Raw genomic sequence first — 19,835 nt, 5'->3', positions numbered from 1 at the left:
GGCAGTGCCTGCGGGGGGGCCCGACGGCAGGTCACAGGGTTGCTGCCGGGCCCGCCCCAACTGTCTGTCCCACGCTGCTGCTCACGTGCACGCCGGGCCTCCCTCTCAAGCCGGCGCGCCGAAAGCTTAGCCCAGCTGGCTTCCGGCACAGCCGTCTGAGAGACCTGCCAGCAAGTGCGGCCACACTGCGTTTTAAAAAAAAATTATTATTATTATTAATGGCCATGCAGGGCCATTACTAACTCACGGGGCCCAGGACGCCAACCCCAGCAGACCCCCCCCCCCCTGTTGGCAGGCCTGATTGTATCCCATTAAAGCTTAAACATTGGGCAGATGATCAAGTGGTTAGCACGTTTAACCCTTTTGATACTAGATGAGTCTGCTACATTCCAGCAACAAGAGTTAAGATTATGCTCAAGTCTGATAATTTGGTGTTTTCTCTCGACATTGCTACATTCCCCGTAGAGTATCTGAGGAGTGGCGCACAAACGGCATTCCGTGGTGGCTTTTTGTTCTGCCCTGCCTGTGTTCTCCTTATCTAGTGTAACTGGTTTACCCAAGACTGATATTCCAGCAATGAAGGAATGTGTCACCTAACGTATAAATGAGCAGCAGATGCACAGGTGGGGAATCCACACTACGTTTAAGCACCTGTGAGTTATCCATGCTATATAGAAGGTATATCAGTGACATGCTGAATTATCTATCTAACCCATGGGGGCTTGTCCTTATGCCCCCCGCCCCCCACGAAGATTGAGCCACCTGCGCTGAAGCAGGGCTATCTGGAAAACCTGACTTGTTGGGGTGGCTTGAGGACTGGAGTTGAGCCCGCCTGATCTAACCACATTTTGTTTTCTGGTTCCCTAAATATTGTTCGAACATTTGGCAAACTTTATAGATGTTTAATAAAGGATTCTCTGTTTAGAGTTTCTTTTTCCCTTTGTTTTTGTAAAGAACTGGGCAATGCAATGCATCTTTATCACTTTATCAAGTAAATAAAGTTTTTTAATATACGCCCAACAAACATCCCCCCTATGTTAATGTGTACATTAAGCAATAGGGGAATTTTTATTAGTGGTTTCTCTTTTGGGGTTTCGATAGGAGGCAGAGCTGATCCTATTGGAGAAGTTACAGTGCGTTTGTTACTTTGAGCGCGGCTGCTAACACCTTCTACAGGTCCCTTTCCTGTTTCAGTGCAGATCAGACCTGATGACTTCAATAGAGAAGAACGGTGGTTTGTAGCATTGTCCAGAGTAATTGATATCCTAGAATTTCAAAAGCACAAAGGAAAAGGAGATAAGGGAAGGCTGAGTAGGAGGAAATCAGGGGCTTTGTACTGTATACATATAGTTGATTTATATGGCAAAGGGTGAAGCTTATTAGAACACTTGTTGGTACAAGAACAAATTGAACTGCACATTCAACAGCCACGGCTTTCTATGTTCTTGCTGCCTTTGCCCAGCTTAGTAATATTGCAGTCATGTGAGTGTAAGCATTTATCTACTTTTGAAGGGTACCTTAAAATAAATGGTTATTTGCCGGCTGCAGTAAATTGCCCATTGCACAAGCGAACATCAGTGTCCATGTACTGGTGCCTTTTTCATTATGTGTCCTTGGGTAATCTTCCTAAATCAATCAGATTACTTCACTTCCTGCAGATATCAGTCACCCATCACAGTAGCTCTCTAATTTCCTTCTGTTCTGTTTTGATGCTCAGATGATGCAATAGTGTTTATTGCCGCCTTATCTCTGTATCTTGAAATAACATTTCTTGCCATTCTGCAAAGTGACAGAGACTCCTATTAGCGAGTTTAATACTTTCCTCAACTACCTCGTCTATTCTAGCATTTTATCACTTCAGGAATGTGGTTGGTGATACATAATGACCTTTTTGTAGCCATGTCCCATCTTACTGATGGCTTACAAGTCCAGGTTTGTCTTCATGCATCATGTACAAACTCTGTTCTAAAAACTCGACGTTTACAAGTGTAGTTCATTTTCCACGTCCAGGTAATAAGCACGTTGGATTGTTTAATGATGGAAGTATCCCTCAGCCCCTAACCCTTCTAATCTGTAAGAAACTTGTCTTTACAGCTTCGCTGCCAATGGTGATGTGGATGGGTTAGCGGCCTGGGAATTTGCAGGTGCCGACATGGACCAAACTGGATATGATGGACAAACCCCCTACCAAGTAGTAAGTGTGCCAGCTTACAAAGTGAAGTCTAAATGGAGAAGTAGTTGTAATGGCCACTGTTGGCGGTCCTTCGCTTGTCTCCACTAAGTTTATTCTCTTTGGGATGAATTCCTGAAATAGTGTTATATGTATTATTTATATATATTTTTTATATTTAATAAATATATATATATATATATATATATATATATATATATATAAAAAAATGTAACTTTATTTTACAGCTTTTTATGGGGTACAGAAATAAGAAGGGGCGGGGGAGAAGTCATCAGTTACAACATACACACCCTGGCATAATTTCAATGCATGCTTAATTAAGTATACTTTACTTTGACTCGTGAAATCAAATGAAAATGGGGGGGGGGGTACAAAAAAGGAAAAGAAAAAAGGGGAAAAAATATGAAGGGGGAGAGGAAAAAAAAATAAAGGGGGTTACGGGTAAAGGCAAGGTCCTCCCACCCCTGCGGCCTGATCTCTAGCCTGGGGCATCCTTCTTACTCCTCAACCTGCCGGAGCGAGCACCTACCACAGGGCTTCATTCGGGGTATAACCCGCCCTACCCTCCTTTGTCAGCCAAGACTCACAGATTCGGGTAAATCTAGGAGATTTTTCTGAAGTATGCCGTTATTCTCCATTGTTAGTATGTGTCAGGTCCTCTCTTTATGGTTTATCTAAATCTGGTACCGATTTGCTTTTTCCGGCGTGCGGCTATGCAGCATCTAGCTGCGAGAAAGATGTGCGATAATAATTTGTAGGAGGTTTAAGGCCGACCAAGAGGAGGCCTCCTCAGGAGATCCTGCCAGCGATCCAGGGTCACAGTAGGAACAACCATAGGCTTAGCTCGGGTATAGATCTGTTTCCATAATGGTGCAAGCACCGGGACCCTATCAGAGATATTTTATTCTTAAGTCATATTTTTTTTATTAAATGGTAATTTTTCAAACAATATTTGTTTTTATTAGAGACTACCCCGGAGAGAGGTGGTAAGGGGGTGTCACATAATCCCTTCTATAAGATTTTCTTGTATCTATTGCAATAACAGAATCAAGAAAGAGAACAATGAGAGTGAGCGTGAAGAAGGGGGAACCTGGTTTAATTCTTGGTGTCGGCTCCTTGTGACCTTGGGCAAGTCACTTTAGCTCCCTGTGCTTCAGGCACCAAAAATAGATTTCTTCCAAAGACGTAAGGGGAGCGGTGATTAAAGCCATGTAAAAGAGAAAAATAACATAGGGCAATATTGTAGTGCTAAAAAATTGCAACAATTGCACCAATCTATAGAATTCCTACTCACAATGGAGCAGAAAATAAAGGCAATCTCCCAAACAGTGGCACAATTGTCTCTTGCTTGGATGTGATGTCAGGTGGTTCAGTGCATCTCAAAAAAAGAGGAAAACAAACCATAGTGCAGATAAGCTTAAAAATGATTTATAAATATCTCACATTGGAGTAGAATAGCAGGCAAAGCAGCAAGGCAGAATTCACATGGGGTGACTAGCGATCTCATTCCTTCCTCGATAGTCTCCGCTCGCGTTACTGCCGTCCACGTTACTTCCGGTTCCGAAATCTCGGCTTTCAGGGGGTGGTCAGTTCTCTCTTCTCCGGATCGCACAGCTGAGCTAACACTCTACGCGTTTCGCTGTCTAAACTGACCGCTTCCTCAGGAGTAGCTCCCACCTACATCTAAAGGGGTATATATACCCACTAAAAATACCTAAAAACCCTCCCTATTGGCTGATATTTAAAAAAGCAAACACGTATTGATCCTGAGGCTGAGTCCATAGAGACTGCAGCCGCTTTCCCTGGCCTTACTACGCGTGCCGTCTGGGGGCGTGTCTATGGGCGGGTCAGTGACGTCTCGGAGCTGGTTCGCCCTCATTGGGCGGACCGCTCACATGACCGGCCCTCCGTTCCCCTCAGCGCTGAAACTTACATTTTTCTGTCTGCTACGCCTGCGGAAGCGTGCGCGAGCCCCTGCTAAAGCCGCTCTCATTGCGGCTGCAGGGGCTCACTGACAAGCGTGAGCGCGGGTCAGCGGCTAAGCGCTGACCATGCCCATGGCCTAAGTCTAACATACAAATGAATACTAAGATGTGATGTATGACTAACCTAAAAAAAACACATTGCTCAACTAAGATGATACATACAGTAGCAAACAATGCTTAAAGAGAGCATAAAGCATATAAAAGCTCTCATAGATACATAAATATACATTAAAAAGCTGAACAATTTATAAACATAAACGCTCCCACTCATAAAAACATAAATTAATACAATGTAAAAATAATTTTAAAACAGTAATAAAAAACAGTAAATAAGAAAACCGAGCTAAAGCAGGACTAACTAACTAAATAACTAACAGGAGGACATTGCATTACTCACTCCATTAGCTGGTGTATTTAATACCCTCACACTAAGGCCTCGGCCAAGGTTCTTGCTTGCTGGCGGAGGCGCGCTTCCGCTCAGCACTGAGCCCCTACAGTCGCAATTAGAGCGGCTTTAGTAGGGGCTCGCCTACGCTTCCGCAGGCGTACGGAGGCGTAGGTCTTAGGGAAATGTAAAATATCCCCGCTTGACGGAGCGCAGGGCCTGTCACGTGAGCGGTTCGCCCAATGAGGGCGAACCAGTTCCGTGACGTTACTGGCCCGCCCCCAGCCCGCCACCTGACGGCGCGCAGGGAAAGCACCCGCAAGGCCAGGGAAAGCAACCGCTTTCCCTGAGCCTCAGCGCGCCTCAGCACGCCAGCGGGGAGCTTGGCCGAGGCCTTAGAGGTATACTGTGGACTGCCCTCCCTCATTGAACATTTACTTCTTCGCCTATTGGTCCTGGCAAGCTGTCTGCTATATCCATCTGCGCTGACCCGCTGCTGTTTACAGATTGTCTCAATTGATTGTGTTTTTACCCACTATGTGAGTATAGGTCCTGGTGACCATTCTCTGTTTCATTAAAGATTCCTCCTATTTTTACAGTATTATGCTATGAAGCTTGCGCTTCTTTCTTTTTGTTTTATATATGTGTGTGTGTGTGTGTGTGTGTGTGTGTGTGTGTGTGTGTGTGTGTGTGTGTGTGTGTGTGTGTGTGTTTGTGTGTGTATATATATATATATATATATATATCATAAAAACATTGTCATATAAATATATTAATATAAAAATACCTAAAAGGCTTTAAAAAGAAGCATGCACACACCAAAAATGAATTGACTCTGGAGAAACACACCCAATTCAATATCGGCATTTAGTCCCAATGGTAGTAGCGTCTTTAATTTGAATATCCAAAACGTGTCTCTTTTGGTGAGCTCAGTGTTCCTATCACCTTCCCTCCAGTGGGATAACACGTGCTCTTACCCCTATGAATTTAAGACCACTGGAGATGTGTGAGGAAGTGATTGGGCAAACAATGTGTCGTCACTTTCCTCCTGATGTTTCCCACATGTTCCAAAACTCTTGTTTTTATGGGTCTCATGGTTTTGCCCACATATTGCAGCCCACATGGACACTCGAAGATAGATAACGTAGTATGTCCGACAACTTTAAATGTTTAGTAATCTGGAATCTCTCCTTGGTCACATGGGAGACGAAACCACATGTATCCTTGGCTCTGAAGCTGCAGGGCTTGCATGTAGAGCATCCATAAAAACCTTTTACCTGTGGTAACCCAATGTTGGTGGATTCTTCAGTTTTTAATAAAGCACTGGGCGCAAGTTGTGTATTTTTTTTGAACATTGGCTCTTCTAAGAGTTTTCTGGAACTATTTCTCCGAGGACTGGATTTATTCCTCACAATATGCCAATGTCTTTTTATAATTCTTTTTATTGTATCAGCTTTCCTGTAGTAATTGGTAAGGAATGCAGCGTTAAAATTTCCATTTTCAGACTTGTCCTTCTTTTTTGTTCTAAGCATATTGTCCCCTATCCATGGAACGAGCTTTATCAATGGCTTCCTTGACATTATTTGTTTCATATTCTCTCTCTAAAAACCTATCGTGACGAAATTTAGATTGCTCGTTAAAAACATCCAACTCTACAATTTCTCCTGAATTGTCCGTGAGGGACATTCTTATTCCAACCTGGATGGTGACAGCTAGATTGCAACAAGTAATTATTGCTATCCACTTGTTTGAAATGAAAAAAAAAAAACATTGTTAATATTAACCCCATCCCTGCCAGATAGGCATGCAGTAGTGTAAACCTTGAGGGAATCTGGTAAACCACTGCAGTAGTGTGGGAGCGAGACGCCGGTGTCCTTGCGGATAATTTAGGGGGATTGCCCTATGTAATATTTGTCAGCGTGGTCATATTGTTGCTCCTTTGCAGTGCCATATTTAGTGATGCCAATCTCCTCCCCTTACAGGCAGAAGCTGCAGGCAACAAAGAAGTATTGGAATTTTTTAATCTAAAGAAAGCACAGGTGAGTGGCTGATGGCCAAAGTTTTCTGTCATTCTGTCATGGTCGTCACAGTAACATATTTTTACTTGTGCAGAAACAAAGAAAGGACGAAAAAACAAAAATGCTGAATGTTGATTTCTTCAACACCGGAGTGACAAGAAATGTGTTGATTTGAATGTTCTTGTAAATGATAAACATGACGCACCCTTATCATTTCCCTTCTGGACTACTGTAAACTCCTTACTTCTGGCCAGGTGCCACCTCTTCACGTTATACACTCTTTAATTTGACTCTGCACCGATCATGAAATGTCTTAGTTAATTCTCTGGAATACTGCGTTTTTACTTTCTCCTTCAAAGCATTAAACTAAACTGGCCCTTTCTGCAGCACAACTGTAATCTCTTGTTCTACTCTTGCTTGCGCCTTCTGTTCTGTTCAGACATGCCTCATCTCTTGTTTAAAACATTGAGCTCCCTCCCAAACACTTTATGCACCTACTCTTCCTGTCTTTCAATCGCTAGCCACCTCCTCCCAAAAGCTGCTCTACATCCAGTGATAGTCCTCACACACCTTTCTTGGTTACGATTCTTGTGCTTTTACTAAATATTTCACTGACCTGAACTACATTAGGACTAATCGGACCTACACGTTTCTGATTTATATTCACTCCCAATCCTTGTGAACGCTGTAGAGCAGGGGGGCTCAACTGCAGTCCTCAAGACCCCCCCCCCCCAACAGGTCAGGTTTTCAGGATACCCTGGCTTCTGCGCAAGTGGCTCAATCTTCGACTGAGCATCTGATTGAGCCACCTTTGCTGAAGTTGGGATATCCTGAAAAGCTGACTGTTTGGGGCGAGCTGGAGGGCACGAGTTGAGCACCCCTGCTCTAGGGCAGGGACTCCCTTACTACTTAACCTTGTTACGTGACATGTTTTATACTTAACGTGCTCCATACACCTGTATAACCAATGTTTTGGTGCCAGATTGGCAAAATGTCTGTAGAGTATTCTCCTAATCATGGCAAAATCCTATTTCTTGCAAACAGATTGCAGCCCTATTTTCTATACTTCATCTTCTTAACATCGAAACTGAGACAGCTACAATTTTCATATTTTGTAAAATTATAATACTAATCTTTGAGTCTTTTGTAAAATGATTCGGTAAAATGTGTATGAAAGATTAAGCTAATTTCTTCCTGTTTTTACCCCTAGGGTCTTCACAATGGAAACGTCAGTGATAAAGAGGACAATTTCAGCAGTTAAAGTGGTGTTATATTTCTATGTGGCCTATACATGTATATGTATCTTGTGGTGTTTTGGAGTAATAAACACGTACAGTATTTACAGTTAGATAACATTAGTTTAATAAAAGCACACAGACACTTTTGACAAATCCAGTCCGGTAGTCTTACAGATATTATATTTCATGAACAACTTGGAGATCCTTTTATTAGTGTGTTTATTATACAAATATGTGGTGCGTGTCTATTAGCAATATGTGAAATTTCTGTGTCCCACTTTGTTTTTCATTTCATCACGTCTACTAAGTGGGTGGTTTAGTATTCTATATGGCTGCTAGTTATAGTGGGTGTGACTCCCCGCATTTCACACTTGAGCTAAATTTTGCCTTGGTGGCATATGAATGTACGTTTTGTCTCAGGAAGCAGAGATAGCACAGTTGTAAAACCTTGGTGTAATGTGGGGCTACTTTCAGATGTTAACATAAATCATATATTTTTTTTTAGTGCAACGGTTGTAGTTACCCTCACTAATATTTCAGTATAGCACAATTCCGACTCGAACTACAGTATTAGAGATGTTAAATGTAAGAACTGCTACACAATGGCCATGCATTACAATAGAAAGCAGATCTTCTTAACTTTAATAGCAACTGTTTAGAAAACAGTCTTGTGGATCATTAAGGATTTCGGGGGAAAACGAATAAAGGGGAAAAAAAACAGTTGTCTAAAATCCTAATGTCCTAACCAACATGTTGAACAATAAAACATTTTTAAACCAAACTGGGAGTATGCCAATTCTTTCATATTTTGGAAAATTATCTATTGCTCACATTTCTAATGGTAATGATGCATTTTAAGGGGTGGACTTAATTTGTCTCCGTGTGTAGCTTGCAAAACAACTTTTAAGACGACCAGAAGAAAAATGGCTTGGGCAAGTTATTGAAACCTTCCACGGCAGGGTTTTAAATGCATTGCGAATGGAGGGGACTTTCCATGGAATATGTTTTTATGGTTCATGGTGCCTCTTTAAGCACAGGTTTCCTTAAACCAAGGGTGGCCAACTCCAGTCCTCAAGGGCCAAAAACAGGTCAGGTTTTCAGGATATCCCTGCTTCAGCCCAGGTGGCTGTCAGAACGACACTGATTAAACCCCTGGTTTAATTGAGGACAGATTTCCTGCGCTGAGGCCTATTGCATTGGTATCTGCACTGCAGTATTTGACTCACCTCCTGTAGACCAGTATTTTTTTCTGGTTGTGTAAGACTTTGGAGGTGTCAAAAAGCACATGCACAATAACATCCGAAAAATAACCCATGTGCTGAAACCGATACACGGAATAATCTGGGAGGAATTGTGACATTTTTCTCTGTCCGTTTTATTGAATTTGTCACGATTTTCCCTTACAACACTTGTTTTTAAAGTTAAATGTTTCTTCATTTGTCAAAGAGACAGTCTTCATTTTTCCATGTTATCCATATCTATCTGCAATTTGATTTTCTTGTTCAGTCTTCAGTATCACATTACCTACTGTATCCTCTCAATCTACCTACCCAGTCTGCATGGTGATGCAATGATTTCAGGATATTGCTATGTCAACCTGTGTGCATGATTCAATATATATATATATATAGAGAGAGAGAGAGCTTCTGACAATGTACAAATGTGCATAAAGCAGTGATAACTTCAATTATGTGCATGGACCTGGACATACAGCAATAACTGATTTCTCCACATCTTTTCTACTTATCTTTGACGGCTTTTTCTTACAAAACCAAACAATAAATGTGATTAATTGGCACACTAATGATGTGTCTTTTCTCTAGAGCAGAATTGACGGATTTTATCACATGCAAGTAGTTTAAAACACTGACAGCTTGCGGGTCTGTAAACATTCAGGAATAAACTGATCTCAGAATTAATGGAAGCATTTTGTACAAAGCCTTCAATCACGTACAAAATGTGAAGAACACATTTGATAACGTGATTCACAGAAATGCAGGGCAAGGCGTAAAGATAATTTAATACAAAATTGCTCACTCAGCAATGTGTAATTAATCGCATTGTCAGGACACGCACGCGACAGTCCCTGTAGTCAGAAGTGTGTCCAAAAAGCTACAATATAAAGTTTACTCTGTTCTGTACTTCTGAATACTTCTTTTAATTTGTGCAGTCTCTTCTGTAAGAAAATGTTTTTTTCCCCCCTCCAATCCTTTGACCTTCTGCGTCAGGTTTAAGTTGGTTGTTATGGCCTTCAAACCCTTACAAGGCCAATGACCTGCCTATCTGCAGTCTCCTTTGATGCCTCGAAGGGATACTCAGTGCTGTCTTAACTCATGGACACGCTGGGTAGTTGCCCGGGGGCCCCACGAGCATAGGGGCCCCAGGCTAATCAATGCACAGACCAGAATTTAACACTAATTTTCCAATCACCCGCCTCAACATTCACATCTCCCGCTAACTCGGTAGAAGGAGAAAAATTACGACTTGTAGCGGAGAGTTGGCGGGGCCCAGTGCACTGCTTTGCCCGGGGGCCTATAATGCTGTTAAGACGGCCCTCGGGATACTGGTTAGGATCTTAGCTCCTCAAAGGGGGTCTGCCTATCCATGCCAAGGGTTCTGCACCCAACACTCGGTGGGCGCGCCTTCCCGTGTGCAGCCTCAGGTTACGAATGCTCTCCCACCAGCGCTCAGGTGCAGACCGACTTTATGGTTTCGGACACGGTGCAAGACTCATTTTTTTCCTTTTGTTTTTCCCTGTCTGAGTCCTGTCTAATTTTCTAGATATCATTTTAGTTTCTCTTAAATTGATTGTAAATTATTGCAATGCCCCTTAAGTGGAGGCGTGTTTTTACGTAAAAAAATAAATTTCATTACGATCTTGTGTTTCCCTCTAAATTCCTGCAAACCCCCCCACAAACCTCAAGTGGGAGTCTCTCAAAAACAATTCCTTCTGCCTGGGATAGAAGAACATGGCACACGGAATAAGACGAAGCTTTAACTCCAGCCCAATGATGTTGTTGCCCTCACTTGTGTGAGCCAATAAACCGTGCTAGACAAGATGGGGATTCTGGGAGAGGACATAGCCAGAGTGACTCCTGATACAGTAACTGATCCTTAGACTAAAACTGTTTATAAGCGAGAAGATTTTTTGGGGGAAATAAATGGTTAATAACACTGTATGAAAGACTGGTTTATTATTTATGTCATTGGCTGTACATGGATTCAAGGTGAGATGGCAGCACAGCGGTGCATATTAGGCTGAGTCCCCGGTGGCTTCGACTACCAAGTATAGGCCTCTATGGGGCAGGCCCCAGTAGGCGTGTGTACGATTGCGCACAAAGCGCTATGGCGCTACTGCTGGAAGGGAAGATAATAATTTTGTCTTACCGTGTGGCAATGCGATCACATGGTTGGCGGGCAACCAATGGAAATGCAGCTAGTGTAGACCGTCATGGCTGTGCCCCTCCCACCGCACATCCCATCGCTACCCCAAGACTGCAGATTGCGGCTTTTACCTGTGCACACACCGCCGGGTGCTCCGACGCGCATGCAGCCATGGCCACTGGGGACTCGCATGCAGCCATGGCCACTGGGGACTCGCATGCAGCCATGGCCACTGGGGACTCGCATGCAGCCATGGCCACTGGGGACTCAGCCTAAGGCTGATTGCCTTTATCCTGTTTGTTGATCACATTTATTTTTTTATTTTTATACTGCTTGTTGGTTATATTGGTAATGAACTTACAATTCCTGTTTACACTGAATTGATGAGCCATTTATTGCTGTTGCTTGATTTCCATTTGCATTCAGACAAGTTTGCTCAATAATGTAACCAATGTCAAAGTCATTACCAAATACACATTAATCAGTATCGAATGGTAAAGGAGTCTAAAGCCTATTAAAGCAACATGCTGCAGGCTGGTTGGTATATTCAGAATTCCTTTCCGGGAATTGAACACATGCAAAAGTTCAAGGGAAATTCGATGTTTGCTGATTTTCCGAGAAAAGATATAATACAAAAAAAGTATTCTATATACAGAAAATAGCTCAGTTCTAGTCTGATTAATATATATATACAGCATTAATTATTATTTATTTTTCTTAACTATTTGCAGTTTTTATGGGGTACAGAAAAAAGAAAGGGTCAAGTGGAAGTATACAATAATGATACAAATGTATAAAATTGTATATCTATCATAATCATAAAAGACACCTGAAAATAATGATAAAATATGTAAAAAAAATAAATAATAATTTAATTGAAATTAAAAAAAAAAGGGGGTGGGTGGGGGGAAAAATTGTTCCCTTCTACAGCTCAACAGATCTGCTGTGCGGCTATCCAGAGAGCAGCCGGCATGCCTATGACTGATTGGAAGAAGCCCCCTCCAGGGAAAGACCTAGAGTAGGACTATCTCCATGCTCCCACCTTGTCTACCCTCAGAGATCAACCAGTGCTCCCACACTGAGGGTATATTGATGACCCTTTTCTCTTGGGACGGCAGTATGTTTTTCCATTAATGAAACATGCAAGATCCGTTTAACTTAAGTTGAAGTTTCCCTTCATTGTAACCAATTTGCTGCCAAATGGGTAAGCAACACCGGCCAGTGACCGCAAAGGTGATAACAAGAAAAGGCACTTGTGCTATTTTTAATATTGTGCAGTGATACAGAGCTACAGCTAAACTTTGACAAGCCTCCCACTGAAGCACGCGATATACGTAGAATGTATGGATACACTAAAAAAAAAACATGTTTAAGTCTTGCTACTTTTGTCTGCAGAATATTTCACTAACATAAGAACGTACAGGGTGGGGATACACAAAGATACCCACGTGTGTCATAGGTGGTTAAAGGTTCCTGAATGCTTAGACTGTTTCATCACCTAACCTGGGCGTGTGTGTATAAACCCAGGGCGTGTTGGCATTACACCCTCTAATGCATTCTCTGTTTCAGATGCATAAACATTTAACATTTGAAGCAGGTAGAAGACATCTCCCAGTTTCATCTGTGACCTGCAAAACATATAGGTTTCCGAGAAATGACACTTAGGTGGCCGTATAGAAAACATTAAGACTTCCAGGGTTTTCCAAACAAAATTAGTGCTGCATTTACTAGGCCGATTTTTAATAACATTGTTTGTGTATTATTGCCAGGGAGACCAGTGTTATGCTCTGCATCGTTAAGGGCTAATCGAGGATACACATTTATTTGGGGTACTTCAAATAATAAGACAGCCACTGTATTTAAATCCAGAGACCTGACCCCAACCCTGCCCACCAACCACGCAAGCTCTCAATGCACCTAACCCATAACCTGACCATAATGTTCCCACCCTGCCCACCAACCAAGCAAGCTCCCAATGCACCTAACCCATAGCCTGGCTATAATTTTCCCACCTCTGCCTATCACAAAACCATATGAACAATGACTCTCTGCCCATCACATGAAATGTTCCATATATAACCCCACCATTGTTTTACTAACTAATGTACAGGGCGCTATATAAATGTTATAAATAAATACATGTTTAGGTATTATAGAACACACTACTGTGAATCATATTTAGGGGTGTGCTGTCCTCTCCGCATGATCACCCACCATTTTAGTATCATTTACGTGGGACTGTGCGGTCACCTAAATGAAGACGCCCACACGACTATGTGCTGTAAAGCCATATTCCCTGTGCTAGAGAATATGTTAGTCTCATTCATTAGTATAGAGCAGAACTCTTCTCTGGCAGTCAGCAGCCAGTGGGAGCATCTCAGTGAGGGCTTTGGTGCATGCTTTTGTTTACATGTTAAATATCACAGTCAATTGTAGTGTGAAGTGGCTGCTTGGGCCCTACAACTCGATGTGATTAAATAGGCTATAAGCCACCATCTAAATGGCAGTACAAAGTTTAACACCATTCAAATTGAGTAATTTGTAAGAGGGGTCTCACTGTTACCCTGCTAATAAATAACTTTAGATACAGCTTTGTTTCCCTAGGTTTTTGATATTGAACCATCAGTAGTTATAAAACAGGATTATAAAAAGTGTGAGGGAGGCATTACAACATCTAACACATGGAAACTTGCACAATAAAAAAAAAAACACAAGCCCTTTACTGTACAATTATTAGCTACTAAGAAGAGTTACACCTGGGTGGAGTTTCTCACTCCCATTTTAAGCCACCTACAGCTTCTTCCAAACCTGTTAAACCGTTTTTCTCTGAGAGGGAAGTATAAGGGCTGCCTGGAACAGGTTTGACACTACCTGCTGACGTTTGGCACTGCCTTCGAACGATTGTTAAACACCCTGAACTGAAAAGGAAGCCTTGAAAAACTGGTAGTGCCAGGTGAGCGGTGCATTCCTGACTGATTGTTTAGGTATGGCTTGTTAGGAGATGGTTGCATATATAAGAGAGTGCACTTATCGGGAAGTGCAGAGAAGAGGAGCAGCCAAGCACCCAGCACTAGGGTAAGTAATCATCTAGGCATGACCTTGACTTGCAACACTGACAGCCTAAAGGGACCACCTGGCCCCAGATGACCAGGGACAGCCTCCTTCAGTTTTTGTTTTAATCAGTTTACTTATCCTGGGTCACTACTTGATCCCAGATCAGCACTGGCAGTAGCCCTGGGATTGTAGCTCAAGTCCTCACCTGCAGAGCTCAGTGCTGCTTTCATAGAAGAACGTCTCTGACAGCAGGAGATACTAAAATCATGGGTTGAGCTTCTCTGCCAATGTGGAGCAGGCGACCCATCTACTACCGGGCTGACAGTGATACTTGTACCTGAACCTTTAATGGATATTGTGTGACAATATTAATGACTTTGTCAATCAAATTCCTGCTGTTTAATTCTTTCATTGTGGAATGGGTTAAAAAGTGTCATTTTCAGTGATTCCGGTGCATTGTGTCTCTACGTTCCTAGGGATTAACTCTGTACAGCAGTATGGTCATTTAATACCCATATCTGCCATTGTATGGCCTTATGTGTGACCATTATGTAAGTGAAATACTTTGAATCATTTCACAAGTATCCTACCCCTGACTCTACAGTATATGACCTGGATCCAGGTAGCTTGTCGATACATATCCGCTGACCCGAAGCAAATAATATCTGATACTGTTCTGATCCTAAGGATACCTACACCTCCCCTCGTCTTTCAATGCTTGAGAGGCCAACCACATGTCGTCGTCTCCAGGCACAAAAGGTCTACAGGATTCTGTTTTATTTGGCTCTTAACCTTAGCTACCATGCACGGGGGTTTTCTGTAAACCTCAGTCTTGACTTCCTGGACACTGCTAATGTTTGGAGTCTGCCCTGGAGCAGAACCTCTGTGTCTCACCCTCAGCCAGGCCAACAATAAGTGAACAGCCTAGCAATAAATAGAGGGGATTAATTAATGTATTTTATTTATAAAATGTTTTACCAGGAAGAATACATTGAGAGTTACTTCTCGTTTTCAAGTATGTCCTGGGCACACAGTTAAGATGACAAATGGCGTATAAGACTTTACAACTACGGTTATGAATTTTTGAACACTCATGGGTTTTCTATCTTCTCCGAGGAGGAGTTAAATCAGTGTTTATTGCTAACATGATCTTCTCTGCTTGTCCGCCCCTAGGTGTGCCGGGGAACTCAGTGCTGCTGATCCAGCTTGCAGAAGGAGGAGCTGGGCACCTCCCTGTCTCTTGGATCACACACACAGACTCACACAGACGTTACTGTCTCTCTGGCGCAGTGGTTCTTAACAGTTCAACAGTTCTCTATCGAAATTGTGAAATGTTTAGGACCACTTGATCAGGGTGGCGAGCTCTTCAAAGGGAGAAGGAGATCAGAGAACTTCCGCATGTTCAACTTGCCTGTAGGATTCGTGGAGTCTACAGGGACATAGTGTAATCCTCACTTTCATCCCAATCTTATGTGTATACAGTTTATTGTAACAGGTCAGCTGAAAGACAAATGCAAAATCCCGGGATTTTATTGTGTTAAGGACATTGGCACCTTCACTTTACTTATACAGACTTTCTAAATAACGACAACATTTTTTATGAATTAAGAATTATATTGTCAAGATTTTTTAACGTGATTTTGTATGTACACCCCATATTACTCGTTAGTATATTTTAGTGTGTGTGTATGTGTGTGGGTTTAATACATTTATATACTTGACTGCTTCAGAGGGATTATTGTTAGTTTTGTAGTCCTGTATATTAGTGTGTGTTTATTATGCAAGTGTATTATTTCTTCAGTCCGGATAAGCTGCTGAATATCTCCCAAAAAAGTAGGATATGTTATGTAAGGTATTCTGCTTTGTAGTCTAAATGTAAACCGCTTCTTATATTATCTTATACTGGTTAATATCAAAAGTAGAAGAAAATAAATCGGGGGCAGCCAACTCCAGTCCTCAAGAGCCACCAACAGGTCAGGGTTTCAGGATATCCCTGCTTCAGCACAGGTAGCTCAATCAGTGGCTCAGTCTTCAACTCGGCCACCTGTGCTGAAGCAGGGATAGTCTGAAAACCTGACCTGTTGGTGGCTCTTGTGGACTGGAGTTGGCCGCCCTTGGTCTAAATGAATAAATGTATCTTGCTGAATGTGACTTTTTTTAAATATGAGATCTGGTTTTATTTACATTGTCATAATGTTTTATCGTGCTAATGTGTGATGTTATTTCATTAATAAAATCTTACATAAGTTATTTTTCTTGTCCTAAGGTTTTTTTGTTGTTGTTTTTTTTTTTTAACCTTATGTAGTATATGAACTTTTTCTTTTGGGGGAAAAAAAATAAATAAATCAGGAAAACGTGTTACAATAAATGTGGTATTTTTGTTACATTATAGAAAAGTAAAAATAAAAAAAAGTCAGAGTTAAGCAGAGACGTCCGAGAGCCTTGAAACCAAGTAACCGTCTTAAATATATATTGAGTAATAGCAATTTTGACCGGTAGTATGCAATCGTAGGCCTCGTCCAGGGGGATGCTGAGCGGGCGCATGTGCTCGCCACGATGAAACACATTGCTGCAATGTGTGTGGCGGGCGCCTGCGCATGCGCTGCATTTAGATGCTTGCAGAGGCAAGCAAATTTGATTATGCTGCTTGCTGGCGTGTCACTTGAGCTTTTCGCCCAGTGAGGGCGAACCATCTCTGTGATGTCATGGCCACGCCCCCTGACACGCCCCCTACGTGCGCAATTAGCTGGCCATAAATCGCCTTGCCCCGCAGAGCGTGTGATGTCACGGCGCTGGAGTACCAGCACGCTCGTTCCCTGCCTGGCCGCTACCTTATAATACAACCTCATATACTATCCTAGACTATATTTGACTATACTCAATTATACTATTCTATGCTATCTTATAGCACACTATACGATTGTAAGCTGCAGGACTGGGTAACCCTCTCACACTGGTGCCAATATTTGCATAGACTGACATTGTTCAACCTATAATATTATCACTTGTATTACTTTTTAACGCACGGACAGTATATGGAAATCTTTACTATACAAAATACTGGTAACGGTAAGTGGACTTTTGGTAAATGTAATATATTACATTATATTCGGATTCAAGATAGTACCTAACCAAGTTCCCCATTGAAAGTTAGGAAGTCTCTGCTATCTGGCCACTTTGAGCCTTCAAACATTTGTTGAGTTGAACATCATAGATTTTCTGCAGGTTGTGATTCCATGTATTGGATCAACATGAAAGTTACACAAAGAAGTTGTGATACATGAGTTATCTTACCCAACTTTCCCCTTCTGATGTATTGCTGCGTCTGGACATCTAAAGAATACCTTTTGTGGTCTCAAAAACTCATAACATCTATAAGGCACTTTCATGTGTTTCCAATGCAAGGTGTGATCACCTGCAAGAATCCATAATGTTCAAAGGATTCTTTGTTGAGCAAGCACCAAGAAAGGATCCATTCATTATGTATTAGGTCATATACTAGCACAGAATCTTAATGTGAGTCTGGCTTATGACAAATCTTCACTATCATTGAAAATCTTCCCACAATATTATTTTACATGGGAGCTAAAAACTGTCCTCTACTCCTCCTCCTCTCCTCCTCTCCTCCTCTCATCCTCTCCTCTCCTCCTCCCCCTTCCTCCTCTCCTCCTCTCCTCCTCTCTCAAAAAGGGAAGAGGTTAAAATAAATTCACACTAAACAATGGAGAAGTCCTAATGTTCCTTCTGTATCATTCTGTCCATTCCTTGTTCAAATGTAAAGTCAGCAAAAATGTCACCACAAGTCACATTTGGTGACACCATCCTACAGTATATTACTCACTTCTTTACCAATAAATACAAACTGTTTTACTCACATCTGCAATGGCGCGATCTCAGGCCCTGACACATCCTGGTCATTTGCGATGCTAAAAACTATAGCACTCAATAAATTGTATTCTTTGAGATACAAATTTGAGCCTATGGATGGAGCTCCGAGGAGCAATAAAGAAAAACTCTTCAATGTTTATAGATTTGTAACGACACCAAAGAGACCGGCCATATACAAACACATCTGCAGTGAATTATTTCACTCAAAAGAAGGGAACAAATACTTCAAGCTTATGTAACGCTTTCTTACCTGCAAGCATCTCTGGGAGGTATCATTTCTAACTAACAACGGCTGATGTTGTTCACAACAAAGCCAATTCTTTTCCCCAGGTCAATTCCTTTTCGTAAGGGTTGACGAGACTTGTCATGTTTGTAACTCGAACGTTTGTCTTGAGTCACTTGGACAAACAAAACAGGTAAATCCCTTCACATTTATCTTGGCTCCAGCACTAAAGTGTCTTATTGCCGATAAACTTCCATACATCCTCTGATCTGCATAGACAGCAAATTAAAATACCACACTGTGCTCAATTGCATGGCGTTACCCAGAATCCTTGGCTGCAGTGGAAGCACTTTTGCTAAGAGATAATGGGGAAAGACAGGGTTGCAGACCTGTCTGAGACATGCAAACGTACCACCAGTGGTATTTTAATTTACTGTACACGGTACGGTGGAGGTGTTTTTGGTCACTTTTTCTGCTCACCATAACTTATTTAAGGTCTGATCTGCATAAATTAACTTAAAGCAGCAGTCTACATTGCTCGTGATTTTTTTTGGGGGTGGGGGAGAGGTATTATTTTTTATACATTACCTCAACAGTGTTGTCTGTGAGACGATCCATTGTTCCCGCTCCTGTGGTATGAGCGTTTTTCACCCCCGGGCAAACCTGGTGGGCACAATATGGCTGCTGGGTTCAGCCTGGCATCAGCAGCCAATACAAAGCTATGACATCATCGGGAGATGATGTCATGACTTTCTTTTGTTCATGAAATAGAATTAAATAGTTAAAAAAGGGGGACTGCTGCTTACAGAACACGTGGTACACTAAAGATGAAACAACAAACACAACAATAATTAACGCCAATCCAATAAGCATTTTAGTAGGGTTGACTCCTGACTAAGCCCTAAACCCAAAGAGGTCCTTATCCATGTGCTTGGCCAGGCACTGCCCTGTACTTAATCATTTCCTCCACGGCCTGCTTTATGCTGGGATATGGCTCCTATGCAGGGTATCGCACCCGATCCAATGCAATGGCAGTTAACGCTGGATCGGGTGAAATAAACACATCGGAGGTTAATGAATCTGCCTCAAAGTCTCCCAATTTAGCACTTAGATTGTAAGCTTCTCTGGGGCAGGGATTCCTTTTTCTACCATGTGCGTCTATATTTGAGGCACTTATTGTATTATATTTCCCTGTATTCCAATGTCTGTTTTGTAGAACGCTGAACAAATTGTTGGTGCTATATACATAAAAAATATATGTATAACATGGAGTCCCCGTTATCTTTCAAAAATGTAAGTTGTTTGTAGAGCGCCATCTGCTGACAAGTGTTGAATGTAGTATCGAATATTAACATAATTAAGGCCATGTACGGCTTAGGCTGAGTCCCCGCTGGCGCTGAGCTCGCTTGGCGCTTGGTGCTTGGGGCGCTTACCTTCTATGTGAATCAGCACATCCCCTCTCCCGCTGA

At 42.0% G+C, this 19,835-nt stretch overlaps 1 protein-coding gene and 1 long non-coding RNA gene across 3 annotated transcripts in view; both read left to right on the top strand.

Moving 5' to 3' along the window:
• ASPG (asparaginase) overlaps positions 1-8,598 on the top strand; it is a 51,208-nt gene extending 42,610 nt beyond the window's left edge. The window contains exons 14-16 of one of the 2 annotated variants that reach the window (XM_075614951.1): positions 2,095-2,194; positions 6,544-6,600; positions 7,790-8,598. In XM_075614951.1, coding sequence (XP_075471066.1) covers positions 2,095-2,194; positions 6,544-6,600; positions 7,790-7,840 — 208 coding nt within the window. In that variant the 3' untranslated portion in view covers positions 7,841-8,598. The remainder of the gene's footprint in view (positions 1-2,094; positions 2,195-6,543; positions 6,601-7,789) is intronic. The other variant, XM_075614952.1, reaches the window with a different exon arrangement.
• Positions 8,599-14,031: 5,433 nt separating this feature from the next.
• LOC142503061 (uncharacterized) lies at positions 14,032-16,505 on the top strand. The gene is made up of 2 exons (XR_012803936.1): positions 14,032-14,276; positions 15,429-16,505. It is a non-coding gene; the product is annotated as an uncharacterized LOC142503061 (long non-coding RNA).
• Positions 16,506-19,835: the final 3,330 nt, after the last annotated feature.

The sequence above is a fragment of the Ascaphus truei genome, chromosome 9 (assembly GCF_040206685.1).
Source record: "Ascaphus truei isolate aAscTru1 chromosome 9, aAscTru1.hap1, whole genome shotgun sequence".
Lineage (NCBI taxonomy): Eukaryota > Metazoa > Chordata > Amphibia > Anura > Ascaphidae > Ascaphus > Ascaphus truei.
The sequence above is the reverse complement of the archived record's forward strand: the minus strand, read 5'-3'. Positions and strand labels throughout refer to the sequence as shown.